The 17,779-nt window shown below is 46.2% G+C and overlaps 1 protein-coding gene across 1 annotated transcript in view; it reads left to right on the top strand.

The window, feature by feature from the left end:
- The window catches only part of SORL1 (sortilin related receptor 1), a 166,683-nt gene that overhangs the window by 113,799 nt on the left and 35,105 nt on the right, over positions 1-17,779 (top strand). The window contains exons 26-31 of the mRNA XM_084782514.1: positions 5,573-5,698; positions 7,865-7,972; positions 9,596-9,727; positions 11,292-11,423; positions 12,329-12,463; positions 13,652-13,807. Of these exons, the coding sequence (XP_084638640.1) occupies positions 5,573-5,698; positions 7,865-7,972; positions 9,596-9,727; positions 11,292-11,423; positions 12,329-12,463; positions 13,652-13,807 (789 nt within the window). The remainder of the gene's footprint in view (positions 1-5,572; positions 5,699-7,864; positions 7,973-9,595; positions 9,728-11,291; positions 11,424-12,328; positions 12,464-13,651; positions 13,808-17,779) is intronic.

Here is a 17,779-nt window from a genome sequence, read left to right as displayed (position 1 = left end):
AAAAACAGTTAAAATGCAAACAGGGCTTGCATTTCTTTGACCACAGTATTTGATCAAAAATAAGACTGGTAACGCCATGGATAGGAAAGGAAGGCCAGGTGGCATAAGATAGGAGCTGTGTTCTGAGGGCTCTCTTGGTTTCACCCATGCCTACATTATTTTTGTGAATGAATACATGGTAGTGTTTGTGTTATGGGGGATTTGGAGTGGTGAACACTGGGCTAGTTCAAGGAGTTGGGAAGGTTGTAAGAAATAAACACAAGTCGCTTTCTAATATCCTTCATGTTGACCCTATGCTTTTATATGACTATAATTTTTCAAAACCTAAAATTAGAATAGAAAAATTTTCTGAATTCCTGGATTCCTCTAGAGGCTGGAATTCTATTTGGTCTAAGCACTCCAAAAACAATGGCCCTTTGTATCATTAGGATGCTATGTAATGTCCCCCAGTCTCAGCCCTGAGAAGAGAAGGCCACATGTGTTTTGGGTGTGGTCTGCATGTCTATGCCTCCGCCCTGAGAAGGGTGCAGGACAATGCTTCTGTACATGTATGTGGCCTATTGAGGAGGAACATGCAGGCTGTCCAGGGAGCTGTCACAAGCCCAGAAGCATGCAGATGCTGTCTGCAGGCTTGAGTTTGCATAGGTAACTAGTTGATGTGCTAGAAAGGTGTGCTTGGGCAGTCAGTACGTAAACTGCAGTGTGACTGAACATCTCCTTAGTTAGGTCAACCCAGCTTCCCCTAGCTTGTGCCAGACTTCCAGAATGAATTACCACTTCAGTGCTATGGGTGGGTGTGTCATAGACTCCAGGCTTTTCTGTGGTTTTCTGTAGTCAGGGATGGAGCTCCGGTTCTGCCATTTAACTGCACCCCTGTGCCAATGGGCCTTCAAACCCTTTTAAGGCTGATTTTCCTTCTTGTCGTCTCAGAGCAGTTGGAGGGTGACTCTGGGCTCATTCTGCCACAGGCATGACACTTCTCTTCCTGATCTATTGAGTTAAGACGAAGAGGCCGGGTCAGGGTGGGCTGCCTGCCTGGTGGCCTCGGCTCACTGTGCTCTCTGTTGTGAGTGTTCTTCGTTCTAGCCCACTCTGTCGCTACCCAGAGAGGTTTGAGGTCTTTATGCTTTCTAGCACACCCTAATTGTTTCGATATTCACTTTAGACATAATTTCTTGTGTACTCTTAACATCTTTCCTCTCTCATAGGTGTGTATAAGCACTTTTACACCCTTGCCCACAATTCCAAAATTAAAATCTTAGTAAGCTACTGAGTATTTAAAAGCACTGGCTAGTTAATATTTTAATTTTATCTCTTAAAAATATGGGCATCAGGGCTGGGAGTGTAGATCAGTGATAGAGCATTTGCCCAGCATGATTGAGAACCTGGGTTTGATTACCATCATAAATAAATAAATATTGCCTGAAATTAGTCAGTTATTGCTTACATATCTATCTACATCTATTGTCTATCTATTTATCATCTATATCTATTTATTTTCATCTATCCTCTATGTCTATTGATTATCTATCTATCATCTATCATCTTTCTATCTATCACCTATCTATTTATCTATCATCTATCTATTCTCTATCAATCATCTATCTATCTCTCTGTCTATCCCCTATCTATCTATCTATCTATCTATCTATCTATCTATCTATCTATCATCTATCGTCTATCTATCATCTCTCTGTCTGTCTGTCTGTCTATCATCTATCTATCTGCCATGTGTGCAGCATGAGTGCACACACCTGTGAAGACATGTGTGGAGGTCACGGGACAACTTTCAGGAGTCAGTGCTTGCCTTCTACCACTGTAGATCCCAGGGACTGAACTCAGGTCATCAGGATTGGCAGCGAGTGCCTTCATCGGCTGAGCCCTCTTGCCTACTGCCATTTTATTACTTTTAATATCAAATTTATTTGTCAGTATGGCAGTATTGTCTTGTACTCATTGTGTCTCCTTCCATGGCCTTCAGGGGTTCTTACAACGGATGACTGTGAGTGCTAAACTGTCTCAGGGCTTTGTGAGTATAAGCGTGTTGCTAACTCTTAGTCTCCAATTCAGATGAGTCTGGATCTCTTCGTTTATAGTATTTTTCTGTAATATTATTGGTGGAATTATTCCAGTTTGTATAGACTCTTGTGCTGATTCTAATTCTTTTCTCAGGCTATCTGTAATGATAGCACACATGTTTCTCTAGTTTTCATTGTTATGGAATTTTGCCTGCTTTACTTTGAGACCTGTTTTGTTTTTAAGACGTGAGAATGTGTGCTTTTCATCAGCAGATGGGTGTTCCAGCCATGTAGTTCATCAAGGGCCCTGATGTCCAGCACTTACCCTTGGCCCTTTGTTGGCAACACCATCCTGTTGCTCCCTCATCCAGTTATTATATTTACTCATTTGGACTCTTAACTGAGATCCGAGTTACTTCTTTAGAGCTACTTTCCAATTCATTGGTTCTCTTTCCAGCCAAATCTAATTCTTATTTCCATGGCTATAGATTATTTTTTGTTTGTTTGTTTTAGAGAAAACTTTATTTCTTTCTACCTCTCTGTATGCTTTTTTCTTTATAACATCATATCATTCATATACTTATTATAAATTTTATATTATATATTATAAACTTTATATCATTAATTATTCAAATTTAGTTCTTGTCACATATCTTTCCCCTTGTGCACTCCCCAGTAGCCCAGTACTTTCTAAGACGTGAGACAGCAATCGTCCTTCTTAGATTTTTATATTCATCTGTTTAGGCCCACTCATGTGCTAATGGTTTTAATGAGGTGTCCCAACTGGTGTTGATACTCTGGGGAGTATCAAAGTCAGAGGGCTAGTGATAATGTCTCTGTTAAATTGATACTTACCCCACAGTTACATATATATGATCATTTATTGTTTCTCAAACACTTTAAACCACAGGACTAGTCAGTTACTCAGAAGATTTTAGTTTTTAATCCAGAAAAGGGAAAGGTTCTAGGCATGCCATGTCACCTGAGTAAAATTATACAAGCAGATGAACCGCTCTAATCTCGGCCTCTGGGCTAACATCTGGAGACCCCAGGCAGGCCTCCCAGACTGTCATTTGGGAAGCCCACCAGCGCTTTGAAATTGTTTTCAATTAAAAACAAAGTGCACAGGCTGAATAACAAGTAGGTTCTCATCGCGATAGCTTTGGAGGACTTTATGCTCCGTGAAAACAAGCCAGACAGAAGTTTGTTAGAGGACGTTGGACTCTCAACATCAATAAATCAAAAAGAGTGTAGGGCATGGCTGTTGCTGGGCAGAAATTCATGAGCTACCATTCATCCAGTCCTCTTCTCAGCACGAGTATATTATAAAAGATGTTTAATGGAGTCTAAGTGCCCAGGCTTGCAAACATCGGAAAATCCCCATACACTTATGCCCCTGCTTCTTTGGTCTTTAAAGAAATAAAAAGACAGATAAATGGATAGTACTTGTTTGAAGAACTAGGTTCTGGGTATTTCTGAGCATTGCAAAAGAATAGCCTTCAGTTTGGTAGAAATTCTGGCAGACATCATGAGCCAGTTCTTCCAACCCTTCAATAGTGTGCCCCACCCGGTCTTGTTTGTTTCCTTCTGTTGGAAGGTTCACACAGCAGGACCAACAAGGAGCTTCTTTAGGTTACAATATTTTCTTGCCCATGTTTTTTCTCTCTGCTGTTTGACTTACCAATGACCTACCCACATCCCCCAAAAAATATTAAATAGAAAATTCCAGAAGTAAACAATCTTTAAATTGTAAATGCGTTTTATTATGTCATGTTGCTTTACTTATTCTATCTTATTATTATCTATTGTTTATGGCTACTATTTCTGTGATTAAAACATCAGAGATTTATATACAGTAGTATATATGTATGTAGTCTTCAGCAGTACCTGAAGGTCTGTATGTCTATGCAATGTCTTAAGGTGTGTCCCTTGCAAATCAGGGGGCCGAGGGGCACTGTGTATTTCTCTATGTCCGTTTACAAACAACACAAGTTCTGGCTTTCCTTCATCAGTGAACAGATTAAAGCAGCTTCCTGCTTCTTCCTGGGAGGATGGAAAAGTCCCTTGAACTGTTGCTTTGGGTTGATGCAGGTATTATGTACTTGAGCTAATCTTTGGAGATTCGGAGCTGTGTTTAATGACTTCTTGTGTGCAAATGAAACTGTTAGTTCATAACAGTACCTCTACAGCCCAGTGTGGTGGGACAGCCTTTAATTCCAGCATTTGGGAGGCAGAGACAAGTTGATCTCTGCAAGTTCAAAGCCAGCCTGGTCTGTATAGTGAGTTTCATGGCAGCCAGGGCTACATAGAGAGACTCTGACTCAAATTTAACAAATAAATAAATACATTGGTAAAAACAAATAAAAAAAACTACGTCTTTTTGCTCATTGGCTTCTTTTTTGGTCAGCAGCTCTCAACCTGCAGGTTGTGACCCCTTGGGAGGGGTGTTGAATGACCCCTTTCACAGGGGTCCCATATCATATATCCTGCATATCAGATAGATATTTTATATTATGATTCATAACAGTAACAAAGTTATGAAGTAGCAACAAAAATACTTTTATGGTTGGGGTCACCACAACATGAACTGTATCAAAGGGTCACAGCGTTAGGAAGGTTGAGAACCACCTTTCAGGTGATTATACTGGATGCTGAGTGTGGCAGGTTTTGCTCTTGCCTTTCTAGAAGATTTAGGTCATTCCAGGATTCAGGCTTGCTTTCTTTGAGATTCGAGATGAATCCATTGTTTTCTGTGGCCCTGGAGGTTTCTGCATTCCAAATGGGGTAGTGTTACTTAGAATTATGTACGGTTACACACTTCATAACTTAGAAGAACTCTCAAGATGCCTGTATGATGAGGCAAAATTGAGGCCCCCAGACAGTTGCTGAGGAAGGTCCAGAACCTTCCCTCCAGAACACACAACACCTCTTATCTCATGGCATCTGAAGAAAGTGGCCTTATGTGAGAGCTTGCACTAACAGCACACAGAAGAGGGAGTGCCCGCTGTAGACTCACACAGCCTGCTACTGTTATACTGGTCTCTGTCTCCTAATCTCGCCAAGCCTGCTGCTCCTCCTTGGAGCTGCTGCCCCATTGGCTGCTGTGAGGAGTCTTTTCCCTAGGTGCCTAGGCCTGTCCCCGTGTAACCTGCCTATGATTGCTGAGACACTCCTGAATTAATATGCCTGGTGACCTTGGTCCTTGTGCAAAGAAAGGGGCCATTCGCACAGTGATGACTGTTTCTCTAGCGCTGCCTTTTCTTTTCTTTTTCCAAGTGATTGTTGGGGACACAATGCTCTATCACTGGCTTGTAGATGTGGATGGAGGGAGCGAGTGCTCCCCAGCTTCTGAGTGCTCCCTCCTCAGAGTGGCTCCCTGGTCTTGTGTCTCCTGACCTCACCTGCAGCACAGACATTACTAAGGGAAAACTACGTGTACCTCAGCTGCTCCCAAAGTCCCCACCTTGCTATCCAGCATAGGACTTTCTCCTGGTAGTTGATGGGGGGGTGGGGAGGAAAAGGGAGAATGACTTTGTCCTCTTCTCTGTTGGCAGCTATCTACCATACCTGTGAGGCCTCCAACTTCCAGTGCCACAATGGCCACTGCATCCCCCAGCGATGGGCGTGTGATGGTGACGCAGATTGCCAGGACGGTTCTGATGAAGATCCCATCAGCTGTGGTAAATGCAGATTCCCTGGCCACCCCCTCCCCACAGTCTTTCCAGCCTTCCCCTGGGTCTGTCATTCAGGGGGAGGGGCATGCGCATTCGCAGGTATTTCTGTGTACCTGCCTTTCCTGTGCTGAGCGCTTTTATGAAGGATGCGTATTTATTTTATATTAATTATGATTATCTGGCTTATTAGTTGATCTTTGTTGGGCATCTGTGAGCTTTCAATTCCCATTGTTAAACCAGCAGAATGCTCCATGTCCTTAGAAGGCTTGTTTTGCCTTCGATGTATTTTTTGGGGGAGGAGGATACTTTGCACAGCATGGGCTCATGGTGCCAGAAGTTCCTACGCCTTCCCATAGTTCCCTTCGCTGCTAGATTATCCTAAGTGCTCTCTGCCTATCCTCTACTGCACATTCCCCGTCATCTCCCTTGATATCAGCCTTCATCATCCTGCTCGTTTTCAGGACTTTACGACTGTGCCTCTCTATTTTATTTTACCTCTCTCCAAAACTATTTCTATTTAGCAGCATTAAGCATTTTCCCAAGGCATGAGACTCATGGACCCTTTCTCTGAACTTGTGTGTGTGTGTGTGTGTGTGTGTGTGTGTGTGTGTGTGTGTGTGTGTGTGCGTGTGACTAATTTTCTAAGAATGGCGACTTTTTACCCACCGCAACATATTTCCTTGCCTTAGAACTAGTCTTTGCAGAGTAACCCACAAGGCACTGGGCTCTCAAAGGCTGCTCGCACCCCGGTAACTGCCTTCGCTTTTTGCAGTGCTCAGGAGAGAGAGACTGAGGGTAAAGGGCTGGGTGTAGGTATCGGGGCCCTAAAGTTCTGCTTTCCTTTCCACTGGAAGTGCCTGTGAAAGCCCTGGCTCTCATTGTCTCTAAGCAAACATACTCCAAAAGGGTTGTGCCTTAGGAATAAGAATTAAGGTACTAAGTATTTTGTAGAGCATTAAAAATCCAGATTTAATAACTAGGATTTTGTGTCTTCTTTTTTTTTCCCTATTCACCAAAGCCTTACATTTTCTTATAAAAATATAATGAATTTTTAATAGTACAGTCAGGGAGTTGACAATAGAAGGAGCATAAAAGAGTCTAGGGTAAAAGTTACCTTCCCATCTGTCTGCATACTTTCTGCCTTATTCCTGGAGGAAACCATAATTTAATGGTTTTACATATCGGTTAATGCTTTTAAAATGTTTAAAACTATTTTTGTGCATATGTAGCTATGTGCTGTATAAGGATGTTTCAGTCAGTGATGGGCTGTGTTCACAATGGTCCTATATGATGACAGGGGAGAGAGAACATTCTGTCAGGTACTGACCCTGGGCCTCCTAACAGCACGGTGGCATGTGTCACTCGTGGGTTTGTGTTGGGGTTGGGGTAAATACACCTATAGTGCTGCCAGCCATATACATGCGTGGGACACACAATTAGATGTTATGTGTGATGTAACAATGATAACACTTGTTATTGCGCTGCTGTTTGTGCGTCACTGTGTGATCATCACCCACTTTACTGTTACTATGGCTCCCTTCTCCTCATGGGAAAGTCAGCCAGTAGGACCAGGTAAACTGGTGGCCGTGTCACACCTCTGCTGTTTACCTCATCTCTTGAGGACACGTAAAACGAACAGCCGCCTAACTGTGGTCTTAAAATGTTCACACAGCAGCAAAACTGGCTATTGACACACTCCTTAGCACACGCCGTGTTGTTGTATGAAGCGTGAGTATAAATTCAAAGGCACCGTGTGCTCTTCATATACACACAATATGCCACGAGTGTTATTTTGTACCTCGTTATACTTGTTTTTTACGTAATTGTTTATCCTGGATGATTTTTTCCTTAAATAGTAGTCTTCAGACTCACGTATCCATCTATTGAGCAGTCTCTCCATACAGGTGGCTTGCTTCCGCTACCCAGTGTTGCATTGGAACATCTGTACTTACACTAAGTTCCGGCTGCAGTTTTCTTCATATATTATCTTTGAGAACACACGCATTTCTGCTTTTTGGAATTGCAGGATCAAAAAATGTATATGTCAGTTTGTAACTTTGCTAGCTAGTAACAAGCCGCCCTGGAGGTGGCGCGGCCTTGCTTCCTGCCAACAAGTGTGAGTGCCCGCCTGTTTCTTCACTGTCATTCTTCTGTGATTCACTTAAATTTCAGAGAAGAAGTGCAATGGATTCCATTGCCCGAACGGCACTTGCATCCCATCCAGCAAGCACTGTGACGGTCTGCGAGACTGCCCCGATGGCTCTGACGAGCAGCACTGTGGTGAGTCCAGTCCTTGCCTGGTGGGTGTACCAGTCTGGTCATTTCTTTAGGCCTGGCCCCAGAGTTCATGACCTAGAGGGTGAGTTAGGCAGGGAGACAAGTCCCAGGGAGAAGGATGCCTTAAGATGACAATTGTGGCGTTGGACCATACGTAGGCAAGCACTGCCGTTTGGCTGTTCAGCCTTCTGATTGTTTCTACCTGGATGCTTTCCTCTTCCACTTGACTGGTTTCATTAATGTTTATTACTGAGTATCACTTGAGAAATATTTTAGGCTAGACAACCCTTTTATACCCCATTTTCAGCCCTAAAAAGATTGACTGTGGTTCACATCTGTGGAAAATGCTGGAAATAGTCGGGGACTTGTAAAAGCCACAGCATCTGGGAGCTACCACAGATATTCTGAGTTAGTTAGAGTGTGGACTGGGTGTTGAGATCTTCCCAGATTTTTTTCTTTTCTTTTCCTTCCTTCTTTCCCTCCTTCCTTCCTTTCTGTTTTCCTTTCTTTTTTTTTTTCCTCAGTGCTCCATGTGATTCTAATGTGCAGTCCAGGTTGAGAGCAAATGTCTTAATGCAGGTGCTAGATCCGGCCTCTAGGCGGGATCCAGCCCATCACTCAAAAGCAGATGTGTTTGTATAGGCGTGGCTGACTGGCCAGACTCATCCCATAACCAGTTCTTTTAAATGAAATTACATTGACACATTCGGCATCACGTTTTATGTGTTGCACATGGCGTGAAACCAAGTAGGTGGAACAAGCTGTATTTTAGGCTTCTTCTCTGTCACAAGGCTCAGTTCTTCTCCCTCTAATAGTATGGGGTTCTCATGGGAACAACATCTTAAGTTACTTGTATTTGTGTGTGTGCGCACACGCACGCGCACACACACACACACACACACACACACACACACACACACACACACACAAAACACATATTTGTAGAGAGGGCATATTACAAGGAATTGGCCCCCAAGATGATGAAGGCTATAAAAAGGCAGCTGCTATTCAGATCCAGATTCCTTCTTGCTATGGGTTCACAAGATCTCTTCTCTGTATGGACCCTGCTGTCTGTTCTTGCAGGGACTCCTGTCCTAGTGTGACTTCTTTCATCCTTGTGACCTTTTACAACTCAGTAGCTTTTCTAAAGGCCCTGTCTTCAGAAAGAGCTACTTACGTCGGTCTTAGGGCTTCCACAGATGAGCTGGAGGTAGGGGATGCTCAGCCTGCAGCGCTGGCTTCTTGTAGGAAATGATTGCCAACCTCCATATCAGAGTGCCAGAGTCATCTTAGTCATGGAGAAGGTGTGGGCTTTGTGCCAGGCAGCTCTGGGGGTACAGTTTAGGCTTCTCCCTCATTAGCCATGTGCCCTCAGCAGAAAGACTAATCAACTCCATGTTGCTACCCTTATGTCCCTATTCTATATGCAGAGACAATAAAATTTCTTATAGCGTTGTCTCGGAGGTTGAGCAGCACACTCTATATGGCAGGCGCTTTAGCTCAGGTAAACAGGTAGTCCATCCACAGTGACTATGATGTCACTACGAATGGTATGTCTATCCACGTGTGTTTGCTCAGAGACAACGTGGAGCATCCCTGCCAGCCTTCCCCTCTACTCTCTTTCAGAGCCCTTCTGCACGCGCTTCATGGACTTTGTGTGTAAGAACCGCCAGCAGTGCCTGTTCCACTCCATGGTGTGCGACGGGATCGTCCAGTGCCGAGACGGCTCTGACGAGGATGCCGCCTTCGCTGGATGCTGTGAGTGAATGGGCGGGGAGGTCACATGCTCACGGGAGCTGGCCTCTCTGTGGGGCACCTAAGACTCGGATGCAGGTCACGTCTGAGTGCCTGAGCCTGCTTTGTGGTGTTGTCCCGTTTTCACGTAAGCGCTGATGCTTCTTCGCATCAATTATTAATACATGAATGTGACGGGGCTGCTGAGTGGGGAGGGACTGGCCGGCCATCCCCTAGGACGAGCTAATCTCTCTGCAGCACAGCTTTGCTCCAGTGGTCTTCCTGGCACGGAACCCCACTTTGTACCCTTCATTTTAGAGCCAACCCCTCCTGCTGCAAAATGTCCCTAGCCATCCCTTTTGTGTCACCGTGACCGAATAGCTGGCAGAAACAGCCTTAAAAGAGGAAGGGTTACTTTCGCTTGTGGTTTCCTAGGGTTTGGTCTGTGGTTGCTTGGCTTCATCTACTTGCGCAGAATATTGTGGTGGCAGGAGTGCAGTAGGGGAGAGCATTTTGCCCCATGGCACACAGGAAGCAATGAAAAAGGATGCTGTTGAGCCAGTGCAACCTTCAAAGGCCCAGCCCCAGACACCTGCTTTCCCAAGTTATATTACGCTTCCCAGACTTTCCGTAGCTTCCCAAAATAGTGGCACCGAGTAGGGACCAAGTGCTCAAACATCGACCTGTTGGGGACGTTTTCGTTTTCTAAGCATAGCACTAAGTCTGTGCGTGTCTCGAGCTATTATAACAAAACGCTGTAGACCTACTAGGCGGCTCAACCAACAGAAACTGTGTGTCATGAGCACTGTCTTGGGGGGCACCCCCTCTCCTCCTGGCAGATGCTGCCTTTACCTATGTCTTCACATGATCTTTCTCCACTACTTTTCTGTGTCTAAACTTCCACTGTTGTTGTATTTATTTATTTAAAGGAGCAGGGTCATTCCACGTTGCCTCAGTTGGCCTCAGAAACCTGACCTTAAGTGACAAAATCTTTTCCTACGGACACTAGTCATACTAGATTAGGGCCCCACCTGATGACCCTGTTTTAATGTAAATTTCCTCATTAAAAGTGTTCTCTCCTCTGACTCTCACACAAACTCTGGTGCCCCTTTTCTGACCACGTCCCCTGGATGGGGATGTCTGGCAGCACTCAGAGGAGGGATAGCAAGTTACCAAGAAGAGACTCGATATTCTAAGAGCATATATAGGGGGAGGAGGTCTCCCTCAATCACAGACATAGGGGAGGGGAGAAGGGGGGAAGTGGAGGGAGGGAAGAATGGAAGGAAACAGGGGAAGGGCTAACAATCGAGATGTAATACGAATAAATTAATAAAAAAATATAAAAGTGTTATCTCCAAAGCAGGTGCAGTATTGGAGCTTAGGGGTTCAGCCCTGTTTGCGTTCCATGTGAGCGTGTGTGCAGAATGGGTTAGCTAGCACAGAGTGTGCTCTGCTGAGACTGGGTCCCCGCCTTGGCTTCCCGGAACTCCCTTAGCTTGCCCAGCAGAGGACCTTTGGTTCCAAGCTGTGGCTCTGAACTCTCCAGCGTGCCGGGACCTGGACGTGACCGATGTTTATCACCCTCTAGCTCAAGACCCCGAGTTCCACAAGGAGTGTGACGAGTTCGGCTTCCAGTGTCAGAACGGAGTGTGCATCAGCTTGATTTGGAAATGTGATGGGATGGATGATTGTGGCGATTACTCTGATGAGGCCAACTGTGGTAAGAAGCCAGGAGCCCCCCCCCTCATGTTATCCTTGCACTATCTTCCTCACAGGTGAGGTGGCCCTCCCAACTGGAGAAAGGAAAGCATGTGGGGTGAGCATCGCCCAGCACCTCCTGGTGTCTGGGAGGGCCACCTCACCTGTAGGGAAGATAGTGCGTAAGGATAATGGTGTCTTAGCTACTTTTCTTGTGGCAGAATGCACAAGAACAGCACCTTCGGGAAGGAAAGTTTATTTTGGTACAGAGTGTATGAGGGTGCAGGCTACCACAGCAAGGGAACCGTGGCAGCCACAACCTGAGACAGCCACACAGTCAGAAAGCTGAGAGAAACAAACACTGACACTCGGTTCACTTCTCCCGATACTCAGCCCATGGCTGCAGCCCTTGGGATATGCGACTCAGACTCAGGGCGGGTCTTTCCTGCTCTATGAAACATTTTTTGGAAGAACTCTGATAAGCACACCCAGAGGTCTGTTTCCATGACGACTCTTAAGTTCCACTGTGTGTCAGCAACGAAGATGAACTTACCGTGACGGCAAATGCTGTGGAGTGTGCCTCCCTCTGAAAGTTGCAGACCGTAACATCATCCCTGGTATAACCATACCAAATAACCAAACCAAAGTTATTCCTTTGGTAAAGTGTCATGATTCAAACTCAGTGTGACCATTCTTAGGGTACCAGAATAGGTGAGGAAAATAGGAGTTCAGGCCTAAGAAGATGGGGTGCTGTTGAGTTTGCAGGTGGCATTTGTCCCTCCTTGGGTCCATGCAGAGATGCCTTATATTCTCCTGGAGAGTAGTGCAGGTGCCCTTGGACATGGCCCTTGGGGAGATAAGTTAGGCGAAGCCTTGCATTCACGCAGGTGCAGGGGAAGTGACTGATGATGTGTTTGGTCTCTGCAGAAAACCCCACGGAAGCCCCAAACTGCTCCCGCTACTTTCAGTTCCACTGTGAGAATGGCCACTGCATCCCTAACAGGTGGAAATGTGACAGAGAGAATGACTGTGGCGACTGGTCTGACGAGAAGGATTGTGGAGGTGAGAGCCCTGGGGATTTGGCCAGCCCCATCCACCCCCCCCAGGCCCACCCTGCCTGGACAGCGGGACAGCCCCGCATGCCTGCGACTTTCGCTGTCCCTAGAGTGCCTGGCACACTCCTCGCTCTTCTGGCTTTGGAGAAAGGAAGGATGCCAAGTTCTTTTGTGACATCATCATCTCCTTTATTTCTTTGTTCATTTTTGTATGTTTGTGCAGGTGCTTATGGAGGTCAGAGGTCAGCCTCTGATGTCACTTCTCAGGCTCTTTTTATCTTGGTTTTTGAGACAGAGTCTCTTACTGGGGGGGCGTGGGGCTTGCCAACTAGGCTAAGCTGGCTGCCCTGCAAACTCTAGAGACCCCCTGTCTTCTCCCGGGCACTGCGATTACGAAAGCATGAGGTACTATGCTCAGCTTTTTGTGTAGTCTCCGGGGATTGAACTCATGTCCTCAGCCCCAGGATTCTCACTTTCTCCCTTACGATCTGTGAGATCCATTTCCACTGTCTCCAAGGCTGCCCATCCCTAGTTCTGAAGGGCTTTAGTGAGGGTACGGAGCCCAGAGCCTTACTTCTTAACATTTGGTCTGCAGGACGCCCCCCCCACTCCCCCACGCCCCACATTTCTCTGGGCTATCTTAGAGATGCCAGGGGACTCCAGATCATGTGCACTTTAGTAAGTTTGCAGGTCCTGTGTGTCTTGGTACATTTAGGCGCCGTGGGTTAGAACATGCGCTTTCTGTTGCCTTTTGCCTTCTCATCTTGGGCCACCACGATGTTTTAGCTAGAGCCATGCTAGGCTTCAGTGTGAATTCTCCAGCCTCCTGAGCCTTCTTAGACAGCTGAGTCAGGAGCCGCTGCCGGAGCAAACACATGCGACCACTACACCATTCATTGTAAGCGTTGTAGTGTATTAAATCTGATAAGTGGGAGGGAAAGAGTGCCATCTTTTCACACACCCCTTCCGTACCCCTTACAAATGCTATTGAAGTGGGCTGATGTTCAGGACAATGCTATTGAAGTGGGCTGATGTTCAGGACAATGCTATTTAAGTGGGCTGATGTTCAGGACAGCGCCAGCCACCCGTCTCCTTAGGCTGCTGCAACAGTGACATCAGCATAGGTTTGGGACACCTTTTCATTGGAGATCAGCCTCTACTAACACCCGGGATCTGTTCGCTTGTTCTTCCTCAGATATACATGTTCTTCCCTCTCCCACCCCTGGGCCCTCCACGTGTCTGCCCAATTACTTCCGCTGCAGCAGCGGGGCCTGTGTGATGGACACCTGGGTGTGTGACGGCTACAGGGACTGTGCTGATGGCTCAGATGAGGAAGCCTGCCCCTCTCTAGGTGAGTCCTGGCCCTGGTTTGCTCAGTTGGCATTTCCTGTTGTGGAGGGGACTCTAGGAGCGCTGCACCCCAAGATCGTGTGGTAGCTCAAGGGAAGCACCCCCAGCTTTTAAATTACTCTGCCAGAAAAGTCCAGCTACTGTGTCTTCCACCTCTGCTTCCCTCACAGCGTGGAATTACAGCAAGGAGAATAAGGTGTTTTGTGTGTTTACAGACTCAGGGGAGAGGACCCAATTTTTCTGCTTGCAGGTGGTAGGCATTCCCTTTAAAAGAAGGGTGACCACTGCCATCTAGTGGCTGAACACAGAAACAGCTGAAGGTCTGTGCGGCCGCTGTGAGGCTGGAGGCCAGGGTGCACCTTGAGACTTTCTGTAGTCCTGTAGTCCGGACAGTGGTGAGGGGACTGTGTCCTTCCCTGAATTGGAGGCAGTTCCCAAGCTTGCTTTTGAGAGGGGAATTGACACTGGGCTTGCTCTGTACAGTCCCTTCCAGAGTCCACTCTTATGTCTGCCGTGAGATTCTCGTCCTCTGTGTGTGTCCCACCACTTCCTTGTTTAAAAGTCACCAGTGGCTTCCCAGTGGCCTGAAAAGTCAGAGAGGGCTGTAGGGTGCACTTATGGAGGAATCTGTGATTATTAAACAAACAGCCTAACAATTAGGGCACTCACTTTAACTGACGGGTTGTACATTTGTTTTTGTCTTTATTTTAAACTTTGATTTTTAAAAATTAGTGTATATTTGTTGTACAGATAATGGATTTTATTGTGACATTTTCTTACATGTGTACCATGTGCTTTGGTCACAGCCACCCACGTTCTCCCAACTTGTCACCTTCTCCTCTCCCAGTGCTCTTATAGAAGATAAATTTTTAAAAATCCCCTTCCTCTGTGTGTGTGTGTGTGTGTGTGTGTGTGTATGAGAATGTACTTATGTGTGTGTGTGTGTTGGTGTGAGTATTTGTGTGCTTATGTGTGTGTGAGTTTACCTGTGTGTATCTGTCAGTATGTTTGTGTGTGTGAGTGTACCTGTGTGTGTCAGTGTATGTGTGTGCGTGTACCTGTGTGTCTGTCAGTGTGAATGCTTGTGTTGTGTGTGTGAATGTGTGTGTCTGTCAGTGTGTGTGTGACTATGTGTGTGTGTGTGAGTTATGTGTGCACATGTGAGCTCATGCATGTTCACCTGTGGGGATGTGGAGGTCAGGGGACAACCGCAGCACTGGTCCTTGCGTTCCACCTTGGTGGAGACGCCCAACAGGGTCTCTTGCTGTGTATTGTTGCATAAGCCAATCTAGCTGGGACTTCTGGGAAGTCTCCATCTTCATCTCAGCCTGGGAACACTGGGAGTACAGGCCTTTAAGCCTGTGAGGCAAGCGCTTTACCCACTGAGCATCTTCCCAGCCCAGGAGAGCAGTTCTCAACACATCTTCCTTCCTCTTTCCCTCTCCTGATCCTTTTTCTCCCCTTACCTCTCCCTATCCCTTTTTTCTTTTCCCCATTCCCCCTCTCCCTTACTCTTGTCTTTTCCCTCTTTCCTCTCCCCCTCCCTTTCCTGTTTCCCCTCCCCGCTCTCTCTGCTTCTCTTCCCTCTGCTTCTTAGCTATTTTCAGAGAGAAGTTCTCAGTCCGTCTCCAGGCTAGCCTCGGAGATTGTTGTAGCACATGGTGCAGGGACTCCGTTGGGCAGGTCAGTGCTGCTGCTGTGGCTAAGTGGGAGCATCTCACCCTGCTTGTTTCCTGCTGTCATGGCGATCTTACCAGTTGCCCTTGATGCTCCTGCACAGTTAACTTTGTGAAGTTGTCCACAGACCACAGTTATGTGTCCTATTTCCTCTCCTTTCTCTTCTTAGCTCTCACGGTTAATATAGAAGGTTCCTGGAAGAGACTACGTAGGAAATGTATCTGGGGACGGACTGGTTTGAAACTGTTTTTGTCCTTCCTTCAGATCTGACTGACATCTGGGCTGGATTTAGAGCACTTGACTTGCCAATAACTTTTTGTTAGCATCATAAGGTATCTGTTGCCGTCCTTTGCGTAGCTTTTAGGAAAGCCGTGGCCAGCTTGAGCCGATAGTCTGTGAGTGGTTACACTTCATTTTAAATTTTCTGCGTGCTTATCAGATCCTCCCCTTGGCCCCAGTGTTTTGACTTTTCACTATGAAGGGCTTTGATGTACATTCTTTTCCATCTAATGGAGATCCATGTGTTTTAGTCAGAGGGAGTTTTCTTGAACCGTTTAGCTAATGGCACATACTTATGTCTTCTTTTTGTGACCTTGTCGTCTATCATTGGATCTCTTCATGTTCTGTTTGTTTGTTTGTTTGTTATTCAAACAAAATCTAGCTATGGAGCACTGAAATTAGCTGTGTAGACCATAGTGGCCTCCTACTTGTGGTAATCTTCATGCCTCTGTCTCCCGAGTTGCTGGGATTTCAGGCGTGAGTCACCACATCTAGACCCAGTATTCTTGCTTTTTTTTTTTTAATTATCATTTTTAGATTTAAAGATTTGTCTTTTTTGTCCCACTTTTTGTAATATTTGCTTCACTTTGCCAGCTCTTCCTTTGAGTGTCTTCTTTTCTGTTATACTAGATCCAGTTGTTTTTCACATTTTGTTATTGTTCCTTTTTATACTATACCTAGTCTCCTTTATGCATGGAGAATATGTGTACTGTCCATGAGCATGCTGAGGACAGTTGGCTTTGCTTTTTTATGTGTTTGGTGGTGGGGTGCACTTGTGCAGGATATATGTGTACTAGTTCTGTGCCTGGGCGTGCACTCGCAGAAGCCATGGCGGGACGCTGTCATTGCGTGTCTTCTGTCGCTTTTCAACCTAATGCTTTAAAACAGCCCCTCCCTGTATCTGCCCAGCTGTTTTACATGGGTGCTGTGTGTTTGAACTTAAGTCCTCATGTTTGCAGAGCAGGGGTCCATGCTACTGAGCCATCTCCTCAGCCTCCCCATATATGCTTCTTATAAAGTCTGTATTTCCTCCAAAAGACCTTTCTTGGAGCATGTGGATGTGTGTGTGTGTGTGTGTGTGTGTGTGTGTGTGTGTGGAGAGAGAGAGAGAGAGAGAGAGAGAGAGAGAGAGAGAGAGAGAGAGCACATGCACACATGCATGCATGTTGCATTTTATTTTGTTTCTGTTTTTGAGGCTAAAGGGCTTTCTTAGATACTTCTTTATTGTTATATGTATTCCTGGATGGGAACTAAAGTGCTGCTAAGTGACCCTGAGCACACAGGTGGGTGGGCCACTTTCGTGCTTTGTGGCTGGCCTTTTTACTAGGAAACCCCAGGCCTTGGTAATTTCCTTGTTTATCCCTGACGCTGGCCGGTATACTTAGAGATGATTCTAGGCATCCTGCCTAAACTGTCAGGGCTCTCAGGAAGTTTCCTAACTTCTCGTTGGCTGGCTATCAGTTCAGTACCTCTGTTATCTGTAGCATCTTCTTGCTCAGTTATGGCTTTGGTTCTGATTCTTTCCGAACCACAGTCAGCCAGGCTTCTTCCATTCTGCTCAGATATGGGGCAGTCATCTCCTGGGGCTGTGGGTGGATGGGTATATGGCAGCAATGAGGCTGCTTTTCGAAGTGATGACCCTTTCTCAGCCTTCTCTCTCAGGTGAGAGAGACAATGTCTGAGCCTTTGGGGGGAATCCTGTGATACTGAACTGGCTGGCTCATAGCTTAGGGTAGGGTGCAGCCTCCTCTGGCTCCCCGATACACTTGCCTTGTCTGCCTGCTTTCCTTTCTTCTTATCTCTGCCCATGTCTTTAAGGGGAATATCTCAAGTGAGTGTGTGACGACGGGGCCCTGGGAGGAGCAACAGAAAGCCTCAGCATCCCATTTGCTTTCTCTGTCCATAGCTGGCAGGCACCTGAACCCTCCCCACCATGCAGTTCATGCGGGCCCGCACTCCCCCTAGCACGTCGAATAGTTGAATGGTTGCTCTTACAGGCACGCTCCCTCCATACTCA

The sequence above is a fragment of the Acomys minous genome (assembly GCF_964271855.1).
Source record: "Acomys minous genome assembly, chromosome: 5".
Lineage (NCBI taxonomy): Eukaryota > Metazoa > Chordata > Mammalia > Rodentia > Muridae > Acomys > Acomys minous.
Note: the sequence above shows the minus strand (reverse complement) of the source record. Positions and strands in the feature narration are given on the sequence as shown.